The sequence below is a fragment of the Pomacea canaliculata genome, linkage group LG1, assembly GCF_003073045.1.
Source record: "Pomacea canaliculata isolate SZHN2017 linkage group LG1, ASM307304v1, whole genome shotgun sequence".
Classification (NCBI taxonomy): Eukaryota; Metazoa; Mollusca; class Gastropoda; order Architaenioglossa; family Ampullariidae; genus Pomacea; species Pomacea canaliculata.
In genome coordinates this window covers 27,206,949-27,217,958 of record NC_037590.1, presented here as the reverse complement: position 1 = coordinate 27,217,958, position 11,010 = coordinate 27,206,949, and the positions used below count along the sequence as shown (strand labels likewise).

Sequence of the window (11,010 nt, the reverse complement as noted above, 5' to 3'; positions counted from 1 at the left end):
GTCCATCATAGGCAGAGGTTTAGAGAAGCTGTCCAAAAGCCATTTACAGGCCATCCGTCCACACCAACACATTTACATGGCCATGTGCTCACATGGTTGTGTGTGAATTATTTTACCAACGAGAATGTATCATTCCCCGCCTTCCCAACGGTTTGGGCATTTTGCCGGAAGCGTTGATCACAATGGCGACTGATAGATTGAGGCCTGTCACCTCAGTATGCTAGCGTACTTGCGAAAATACTAATGAAGTAGGCAAATGGACGATATGTGTCACTCGAGGGAGGCGTAAAGACAGGAAGAAGAGTTGTATGAGACAAGAATGTCTGGCACGTTCTACTCCCTCCTATACTCCTCATACGTCACGGTGAAGGGAACCATACTGCACCGGCGCCACTCCTGCCAGTCCCTGTTGGCATCGTTATCGTTGGTATGCCTGTAAACTATTTTAGTAAGAGGGGGTGCCTCCACTCCTGGACAAGCATCAGCTTTAGTCACAACATGTCAGCAGCCCCTCCCTCAGCCACACACCTATCGCACGTTCCACATCAGTAGCAAGATATCTCACACCAGCTGTAACACGTCATGCACAAGACGAAGTTTTATTTTATTACAATATTTATTACTCTGTTTCGTTTTCTTTGGATTTTTGCTTTGGAAATCCGCAGTAAGGGATTAAATAGCTTAAACTATCACAGGTTGGGCTAGCCACCAAAAAATACCGTTACACCCCGTCAGTCAATATGTGGCGACCAGCGCCATCTTTGCTTATATAAAATTATATATATATATGTATACACATGTGCTTTTTGTACAAATAATAACCTCGTGGAAGTGTGCTAAAGACAGGTGAGACTGTCACTTTGGCTGACAGCACGGACACAACTTGTTTCTCGCACGAAGGAACTGACATCAGTTATACAAAGCTTTCTCCATCAGCCGACGGCCATGCACGAGGAGAACAAGTAAGTTTGCATTGAAAGACAGTGGTAAATTGCTGACACAGGCCCTCGACAGAGAGTAGGCTACGACAACAACACAACAAGTGTAAGTTTCTAAGCACAAAATTGGCTTGTAAGAAAGAACATGTACGGCACTCCATGCAGCTCTCTAATCTTAAGGTAAAATCGTTCGCAGTGCCCCGGATTAGAACAGTTGGAGTGACGTAGCAATGTCTGGTGAACAAGGTTCCTCTGTAGCGGCATTCTCACGACAGATGAAAGCGAATATCAAGTCAAGTGGATTACTAGAGATAACAAAAGATGCATCAGGATTTCTGCAGTAGTCTCACAGTGTAAAATCTTATCTTAAATAATATAAAAATAATCTTATGTAAGTCTTAAATATTATATCCATCACATATATGGTATCTATAGTTATAATATTAACGGCTGAAAGTTTCAACATTTGGCTTCGTTTCTTTTGTCATAAGCACCATAATAAACCATATTACATAAACCATTGCATACGTGGGAACATTGTATAATAACAGCGGTTAAAGTAAAATTAACCCGTTATAATGTCTCCTGGAAGAAAATGTCATTTATAAACAGGACCATGCACGGCTGTAAGCAGGAGAAGACATTGAGACAAGATTCGTAATGCAGTAACAACAGTGCATACAAAACAGAGACCCTTGAACAGGATGAACAGGCTAGCAACATGCCACTTTGGACTTCACCGCCAGTATACAGTATGAAACAATTAGACGACTGGCGCGTGAACAAGCGACCCGCACTGTCACGATCTCGCCAGTGTCCGAGTGATGAAAGACATTATCAGCATTCATTGCTCGACAAGGACAACAATATACGAGGCATTTCTGGGCGTTATGAAATGAGGAATTATTCACACGAACATTCTGGTCTTTTGTGGCCTGTGTTATACACCCGAATGTTTCCTAGCGTGCGCCAAACTCACTAATTATATGCTGGTGAGCAAATCTGCATTTGGTAATACTGAACCACCTGCTAGACACTGACAGAAAGCTTGCCCCATTCTAACTAACAGTGAATTATAAACCGTCTTAGCGAGTTCCTGAGACGTGCATCTGTAGAGCAGGAAGCAGTGTGAACCACCTATCAACTTGTTGGTTTTTGTTAAAATAGTTGAGATACAAAAAAATCTTGAACACAAAGTGTTGTTTTTCAGACTAGGTCTAAAGCGCTGTAAAGCACAACTCTGTCATTTACGCTCTCAGTCTGTATTTTTCGTGACCTTAGCCCCGGCGGGTACTGTCCGGAGCAGATGACTTAGGAGTCCAAAAGCAACTTTCTCTCTTTGACAATGAAAGGGAGGTCAAGCATAGGCTGTAGGTGGCGTCTGCTTTCCAAGACACACGTTAAGCCGCCCCCCATGGAATGGTGTGTGTATCGGGGGGATGCTCTTTCTGACCTAAGCAGTCGTTCTTGTCCCGTTACACCTGTGTACAGTGACCGATGGGTCATCTGCTGTCGAAAATCTGCTGGCAGGTGAGGCGAAAGGTGTTCATCGTTGCAGCTAGTCTGTACATCAGCTTCGACTGTCAACAGAAAGGTCAGATCGTGATGATCCAAGGTGCCTTGGATGCAGACAGGTGCAGTCACTTGAAGCAGTTGCCAGGTATCATCCCTTATAAAAGGAGCCAAACAACGAATCGAAAGGTGCTTCCTTTGCATTGAAGAACAACCATCAGGTTTGGCTCGGGAGGCAGTGACTTTGTGAAGGCTATAATCAGCCAACCATTGCAAGTTCCCGGAAATACATTATCAACCTGAAATCAGAATGAACACAATTTTTAATCACAAAATCTTTTTTTAATTTGTAAGTTTTTGTGCTTGCGCTTTGTTCATGCTGGATGGGTTAGGGTTAGGGTATATGCGTACATTTACAGGTGTGTATATTTATAGTTATGTGTTTGTGTATATCTACAATTACACAGTTATGTGTGTTCAAAGGTATATGTGTAATGTAAAATGTTTGTACATTTGTAGTTTTAATGTATATGCTTACATTCATAGTTATATGTGTGTAGGCTTGTAACTTGTAGGCTAGTTATATGTATATTCCTAATATAACTGCACACATGAAATGCGTATTCAGTTTTGTTGTGCGTGCATGATATATATATGTACATGTGTCGGCGGGTGGGGTGGTGTAAAAAGGAAGAGCGACACACAGGCAGGGGAGAGAATTCAAAATATTGCCCTGAACAGAAATACTTACAATCATATCAAGCTTCAAATCCTAGGTTCGGCTCGAATATACGTATAGGCTCTCTGCTCACTTGCGGCCTGTCGATGTACTGTTAAAAAAATATATATCATCAAGTCATTGTCTCTTTGACCGCCCCATTCAAAAATATACAAACAGTGAAAAACAAATGTTGAGTTGTCTGTAATGTCTGTACGCTTCATCTGTAGTACAAACAGAAAAACCAAGAAGGTATCTCCGCTATCAAGCGAACAGAACAACTAACATAACCTCTTGAGACTGGATACTTACAGAATAATTAACGAAACAAACTCTTGAGATTGGATACTGACAGAAAGCTAACAGAACAACCTATTAATCTCGGATACTTACGTAGTCTGGGATGGTGGGGTCTGAGCTGGTTCGGTCCAACTGTTCCTCGTCCTGGTAGTAGGTGAACTTGACGTTCTTCTTAGACTTGCGACAGAAGAAGACGAAGATGCAGCAGGACAGGAGACCCAGTCCCACCAGCGCGGCGCCTAAAGCTACGCCCACCGTCTCTGGCTCCGAAAGGGATTTCTTGGCCTCCTTCTTGTACTGACACAACGGACCTTCATACCGCTGGCCGCAGCTGTCACAAAGGACAATGATTTCTCAATACAGCGCACATTCACTTTAATTCAAAATTGATAAGGCATTGAAACTGTCTGCTCTGCGAGTGACCGATTTGTTCATGGTATTTTATCTATGTCCCTAGTATAAAATTTTTAACGAAAATCCCACGAAAAAGAAAAACCTCCCAAGCATGCAGACAACCCAATCAAGCAAAAAAAAAAAAAATCAAGTAGACTTTCTTGTGTTGCAAAGAATACTCGATTGAGAATTACTGGCACGAAATAAGTTTTTGCTTGGGCCTGCTGTGTTACTCACTTGCAAAAGGGTTTGTAATTCTTGTCGAGCTCACACTCGGCGTTGTTGCTGCATGGTCCATAGGTCGCACACTTGTGTTTGCAGTAGCCGGCCATGAAGCCACTTCCGGTGCACGTAGAGTCATCGTACTCAGGCCCGCAGGGGTCTTTGACAGCCTTGCAGTAATCGTAGAAGATTAGGGTCACTGAAAACAGACACAGACACACAATTAAGGTGGGTTGTTTAAGAAATCGAACAGAAAAATAGCTACCATTACATGGATTTCATAAACAGCTTGGTAGTTTGCGTGAATTCAATCAATTCTAGAAATATTGCGAACTAGGGTCGAGAACATCCGAGTGAATTCCTTTCTTGCTTTGTCTTGTAGCTACCCACGTGTGCTCGTAACTCTGCATAACTATTTTAAATGTAACTAGTCTTTGTAACGGCTTTATCTGTAACCCTTTGTAACGTTTCTAAATGTAACTAGTTTCTTAGGGTGGAGGGGGAATAAAGAAGATCAGAGTTGCTTACGGCGATGCAAGAAATCTTCTTGTGTCAGAAAAGATGCAGCGTCTATTGGCTGTCCAAAAATCGTCATTTTGTAAAAGTTTGGAATGCTGGTTTTGTTGAGACTGGTGATGACAGCTTCTTCAACCCTCTGATTGTTTGTGCTGCTGGCTGCCGACTGTCCGTCAAATACAAGCGTGAAGTTCACCAGCAGTTTTCCGTTACTGCAAAAGATTTCAATTGCCAAAAGTTATTTTCATCGCAGTGAAGTGTCAAGATGATATAGCTAGCTACCAGGTCTCATTAGCAATGTCCTATGGGTTGGAGTGGTTCTGATATGATGTAAAAGGACCAGAAAAAACACATTTCCACTAGTACTACTATCACATTCAGATACACACATCATGAAGCAAATGCAAGTTGATAGTAAAAACTCACACAATGCGTGTGCCTCTGATCACAACCTTAAGGAAGCCCGGGTACTGTTAAAAGATGCTGTTATCTGCAACATAAATCAAAACAAGGCTGGTATAAGCAAGAACCGATCACAGTGAATACCGCTTCTAGATGCGACACGAAGGTAATGATAACTCCTCTCTCCCTTATCTCGCACGTCTACAAACATTCATACAAAGAAACAAACAAAAAAAATCTGCATTTGCAGTAGTTACTAATAAGTAAACTATTGGAGGGTCTGATGTACCGTGCTGAGTCCTGTCTTCAATCACCGCGGACTAGCGCTCTCAACTGATCAAATATTAGCGTTCGAATGGCTCGCCTATCGCTAAAAGCATTCTCACCACAGAGATGGGTAATCTCACTGTCTGCATTTTATTTTATTTTTAGCCTACAATAAAAGAAATTGTTCATATTCTTACCGCTTCCTTCACCATCTGCACTTCTGCGCTGGTCAGCTCGGTGTTTGACCCATTGTACGTCACTGACAACTCTGTGGATGGGGAGAACTCGTACGTGCCCTTTAGTGCGTGTTCTTCATCGGGATTGTACAGCAAATCTGGCAACAAAATAATCACCAAAGTAATGCAAAAGTCAACGGACAATGAGCCGTTTGTCTCTGCACTTGTCACACAGACTGTCAATGACACAGACATCGACTGTTTGTGTGACATATACAATGTGACATCGACAGTCTTTTTGATTACACTTGCAATGTCATCGACAGTCAGAAAGATATTGCAGAGGTGCGTGCCTGCGACAGAGAAGCTGTTTGTTTTCTGTTTCACCAGACCATGTCAACACAACTCACCTGTTCCAGACCCTTCTGTCGCTTGGCGCTTGTGACGCGACACATGGTTGGCATTGACGTCATCATCACCGTCGTCATCACCATCGTCATCATCACCGTCGTTGTCGATTATCTCATCCAGGGCATTGATACCTATTGAACAAAGATCACTTATGGTTTACGACAAAGAAGTTGCTTGCATAACTTATTTCTAGATGAATGGATTGAAATTTGGCTGAAAGAATGATTGACACGAGGATTGACATATCTTTGCTGATTCTGGAACCATTTACTTCTGCTTACTCAGTTTTATAGAAACTTAATCGTAAACGTAGTTTTACTAAGAACCTCAAAACGCACACAGACTTCTTAATGATCACTGTACTCATCAAGAGTTGAGCAAACATTGTATGTATTTCTTTCTTCATTCAAACATCAGCCCCTACAAACATCGAACAGTTATCCGAGTCTTATCATTTTCCTACTAATAGCTTGACAACTTACACGCAAGCGGATGCCTACCTTCATCGTCCTCATTTTCAGCCTTGGCCACATAATCTTCAACATCGTATAGACAGTCATCTTCGTCATTTTCTTTACAGGCTCTTGATAATTTGACTGAAAATAAGCATGGAGAAGTTGTTAATCATCATCGTCATCATGCGTGAGTGAGTGGGTGGGTGAGTTGTTTAACTCGATTAATATGCAGCATCTTCATCCTGTTCTTAGTTGGACCATGTACATTTTCTACAGTGGGTGACTTCTGAGACTTCGAACCCTTAAAATTGATAATAAAGTGTTGCTGTTCACCTTTTACATCCGGGGATTGCACTGATTGTCGCATGTGTATCGATGACTGAGACTGGACCAGTCCTTCGTGGTCAAGCTGCAACAGATGCCTCTGAGTGCCGTGACTCATCTCTTGTGTTTTAATGTCTCTGACAGTCTTGGTGGCCTCCTTGACGGGTAGAGCATTTGTTTCTGAAAGAAAATCCATTCATGTAATTTTGTTTTCGATTTCTTTAACGAAAGCGATAAACATATATACAGGACAGAAAGAGACTTTTAATCTTTAAGCAATGTCAGAGACAAATAATTATCAAGTAGAAAAGATGTTTCTAATACAACAATAGCAGCTTTAACAAAACTGGGTAGATGATAAAAGAGAAGGGAAGAGAATCGTGATTGTAAAGGGAAGCAAATGATAAAAGGAAGAAAAGAATTATGCTTTAAGTTTGGGACAATATTGAGAAAACTGATAAGAAAGAACAAAACGATAAAAATCCCATAAAATTAAAGCGAAAAAATGTTCAAAGAGAGAGGAGGTTGAGAAATCTCGTACTGGAGTGTTCTTGAGGCTTGGGGCGACCAATGACCGTTCTGACGTCACTCTTTTGCTGTGGCTTGTAGGGCAGGAGGTGCTCCTCCGACAAGAGCGACTCGGTGTTCCCCCTATCATCCCAGGGCTTGTCTCCATTAATGATCTCCCATCCTGTCGTGTCGGCCGCTGCCCATGAGAACCACAAAGTGTCAGGTTTATAATGAAGTACTTGCTAGCATACAAATCAAAACATGCTATGGTTTCCGACTGGCGACCGGTGCGAGTCAGATCGGTAACTAACAAATAAATAATGATCCTTTTAGTTACATTGTCCTCAATTAGCTTTCCCCTGAGACCTTAAATGCCACCCTTGCAGGCTAGAATTGTACGACGAGAACCATCCCACGTTAACAATTTTCTCGAAGGTGTTGCACGTCTGCCTCCCACACAGCAGAGGTGCAGCTGGTGCAGCTGGCTGTGAAAGGCAGGGTGGAGATGAGGACACCATTGTACCTGTAGTGTCAGGTCACAGGCCGTCTCATGGTCTACCGTCGTTCCCGTTGCCAGAGACAATGCGGCACTGTTCTCATAAATTGTTGTTCTCGCACAACGCCCTTGCCTGTCCTGGTCGTCTGCCTTTTTATGAGGCCAAACGTCCATGTGGGCACCATGGTAATTTCCACTTGGCAGGCGAGAGGGAGGGGAAGGGAGATAGAAACCTACGAGTGGCTCTTATGTAAGCCGAGTGGCTTGTCTCCGCCATTCAAGTGCGGAATAGAAATGGGAATAGGAATCCTACAAGGCTAGCAAGCTTGTGTGTGTAGGAGGGGATGGAGATACACCTCTCTCTCCTACTTTCTCTCTCTGTATGTTTCCATACCTCTTGTTTGCAACTTAACTTTTGTGGCATATCAGCTGAGTATATTAACTCGCATACCGTAGTTATCACTCTCGACAACGAAAAGTGTAGCGGAGAGAATGCGAATAATTATGGTTGTGCGTGCGCTAATTAATCAACACAGATACACTTGTCAGGGCAACAAAAGCATGAGAGCTTCAACTGTCTTTGAGGTTAGCTTGCGAGCTTTGAATGATAATTCAATGTGTGCAAAAGAAATAAAATTAGTGTAGCTACGAGGGTCTGATGATTATAATTTCACGAAGGAGACATATCGCGATTTACTGCTTACACCGTCTTTTCTCTTTCTCCACCCTGCTTTCCTGCTCTCCTGCTTTCTCGCTCCTACTTTCTAGTTCTCAAACCAGCTTGACATAACAATAAAAGTACTCGCTATATCTGAATCTTCTAAAGTTAATAAAATTTGGTTAAATTATAACATTGTGTTTGCTTATACAATTATCATAACTACTTAAGCTTAACACTATTGTTGATCGCTATGTGTAACAATGTTAAGACTTTTTTTCCTCAATTAGAAAATGTTTACTTATTTCATAATCAAACTATACCTGTATATTAATAAAACAATACTCATACCAAACTGAAAACTATGCTTGTACCATAATAAAACCACAAGTATAATAAAACTGTCCACTTAAATAAAACTGTGAGTACTTCTATCACAGCAAAACTGAGAAAGTGGCGAGTAACGATAGAACAGACAACAAACAAAAATATATTACTACTGTTTAAAATAAAGAACACGAGTTGTTAAACACTAGTCCGTAAAAATGTTTCGTAAGAAGAAAATTTTCAGCATTTAAACATAGGACACTAAAAAAAAAAAAAAACAAAAAAAAAAAAAAAAAAAAAAAAACAAAACAAAAAAAAAAAAAAAAAACAAACAAAAACAAACAAAAACCAAACAAAAAACAACTAATTAAAAACTCGGGAATTTTTCAGACATAAAACCTACCTGCACGGCTCAAAGAAATAAGCGCAGAAATAATGATAATCCTCAGATACATGGAAGAGAATGACATCCAAGTAATCCACACAAGCCTTTAATCCACACGTGGGTACACTGCAGCAGTCTAAGATACTAACTACCTATCCATAACACATGTGATCAGCAGGGCAGGCCACAGTCAAATGAGTCTCACCATGCCACTGCAAGTTGCTAAAACATGTCCCACCCGGGGAACCATGATGGGGCCTACCACCTTTTATATAGCATTCCAAATTTGAAGTCTTTTCAAATCGCCGTTTTTTACATGACAAAGGTGCGTGACGTCACTCCAAATACGACGGCGATAGAAGGGTAGGGCAAAAGGGTGGAGCAGGGCAATAACACCGTGCGCGAGCAGTGACGCTGGCGGGGTAGCAGCACCCGCTTAGCCAGTCCTCTCGGTTCAATGTAAGAAATCAGACCTTTCGCCTGCATTGCACTATATAGCAGCACCGGATACTGTAGTGAAGGAGGCGAGGCCCTGCGCCAGCAACTGATAACGTGCATTGAGGGTGGGACTGGAGTCAGAAGGATCAGCTTTTAAATGACACTCATGTGACGTGTGATGTATAGTCTCACACAGCGAGCAGAAACAGAAGAACGCTTGGGGGCGCGCACACACACGAAACAATACGTCACGACAAGATGACTGTGTAAATTTAGGAAAATGTTACTGGGTATGGGTGTAAATGTAGCAGCATGTTACAGGATACTAGTGTACTTGTGTGTGTGTGTTACAAGGTACTGGTGTAATTGTGGAGGTGTATCATAGGGTACTAGTGCACAATGTGGGGGTGTATTACTAGGTACTGGTGTAAATGTTGGTGCGGGTATGTCCATGTTGCAGACAGTTCAAAGGGAGTTTTTCTGAAAGTAAATATTGCACAGTATTTTTTGCACAGAGGTGAAAAGAAAAGAGAATAAATTTGGAAGAGAAGTTACGAAATTCGCGCAGCCAGGGGCACCCAGTCCTAGCATCCCATTATTAAGAAGTAACATGACAGACATGAAGCAAAACGACGCCCACAAACATGTAAACATGTCGCTACTGCCACTCTTTTACATCCTGAAGGACAGAGAAAACATGCAAACATAAAAAATCAACAAGAAAACTCAGCATGCACACAGCAAACTCTCTTTACACACACACAATCACCTGCCCACGCACACACAGGTGAGTCAGCTGGTCGGTAGGAAAGAGGTGCATAGTGTATATATGATATATATCAGTAGGCAGTCGGAGATGTATAAGGGCCGTATTGTTTTTCATTTGTAAGAGCTCTCTCCTCAGGGAAAGGTACTGATGAGGATCGTCATCTCATTATGCAAATAAGCACAAGAATGCACAAAGATGCGGACATTTGTACACAAAGCGCGTGCCAAATCAAGCACAACTACATGCACGCATCAAAACGCATATAAATGCGCTCGTAAATGCGAAGAACTACGAACACACGCGTGCATTTAAAATACACAGGAACATTTCTGATAAGAAGAAACAGAGAGAAATAGAGACAGAACACAGAGAGAGAGAGAGAACGGAGAGAGAAGGCAGGGGAAAAAGAATAACAGCGAACATCACCGTGCATTGACAAACATACTTGCGATAGCCTAAAGCTGTATGATAAACAGGGTCACTCAAAAATGCAAATTTATTCAAAGCAATAAATAATTACGACCAGGTATAAACACAACAATCGTAAAATAATGTAACTATCAGCATATCAAAGACATGATCATAACATCCGACATCGACAGTATAGCGGCGATGAACGTTGGAGCTGAACTTGCTTGCGCATAAGGTGTATTGCTGCAGGACATTCTGAGTGATGAATAAATTACAATTTGACGTCACGATTGAGCAGGACATTCTGAGTGATGAAAAAAAATACAATTTGACGTCACGATTGAGCGGAACATTCTGAGTGATGAAAAAAAAAACAATTTGA

General features: G+C 41.7%; 2 protein-coding genes across 2 annotated transcripts; both read right to left on the bottom strand.

The window, feature by feature from the left end:
• Nucleotides 1-585: 585 nt before the first annotated feature.
• LOC112572465 lies at nt 586-4,805 on the bottom strand. The gene is made up of 5 exons (XM_025252165.1): nt 4,612-4,805; nt 4,099-4,282; nt 3,562-3,799; nt 3,202-3,280; nt 586-2,749 (listed from the first exon to the last, which is right to left on the bottom strand). The coding sequence occupies exons 1-4, from the start codon at nt 4,676-4,678 to the stop codon at nt 3,209-3,211; spliced, it is 561 nt and encodes a 186-aa protein (XP_025107950.1). The 5' UTR covers nt 4,679-4,805; the 3' UTR covers nt 586-2,749; nt 3,202-3,208.
• LOC112572457 (probable WRKY transcription factor protein 1) lies at nt 4,670-9,683 on the bottom strand. The gene is made up of 8 exons (XM_025252154.1): nt 9,029-9,683; nt 7,176-7,340; nt 6,644-6,814; nt 6,356-6,451; nt 5,855-5,986; nt 5,466-5,602; nt 5,026-5,089; nt 4,670-4,811 (listed from the first exon to the last, which is right to left on the bottom strand). The coding sequence occupies exons 1-7, from the start codon at nt 9,093-9,095 to the stop codon at nt 5,045-5,047; spliced, it is 813 nt and encodes a 270-aa protein (XP_025107939.1). The 5' UTR covers nt 9,096-9,683; the 3' UTR covers nt 4,670-4,811; nt 5,026-5,044.
• Nucleotides 9,684-11,010: the final 1,327 nt, after the last annotated feature.

Excerpts from the sequence above, each read along its gene's own strand:
- LOC112572465 (XM_025252165.1), bottom strand. The coding sequence starts at position 4,678 with ATGACGATTTTTGGACAGCCAATAGACGCTGCATCTTTTCTGACACAA. Across the intron at positions 4,283-4,611 it reads AGAAGATTTCTTGCATCGCC|TGACCCTAATCTTCTACGAT; the intron begins GTAAGCAACTCT and ends GTCTGTTTTCAG. Across the intron at positions 3,281-3,561 it reads ACCCCACCATCCCAGACTAC|TACATCGACAGGCCGCAAGT; the intron begins GTAAGTATCCGA and ends TTTTTTTAACAG.
- LOC112572457 (XM_025252154.1), bottom strand. The coding sequence starts at position 9,095 with ATGTCATTCTCTTCCATGTATCTGAGGATTATCATTATTTCTGCGCTT. Across the intron at positions 5,987-6,355 it reads TGAAAATGAGGACGATGAAG|GTATCAATGCCCTGGATGAG; the intron begins GTAGGCATCCGC and ends TTTGTTCAATAG. Across the intron at positions 5,090-5,465 it reads TGCAGATGGTGAAGGAAGCG|ATAACAGCATCTTTTAACAG; the intron begins GTAAGAATATGA and ends TTTATGTTGCAG.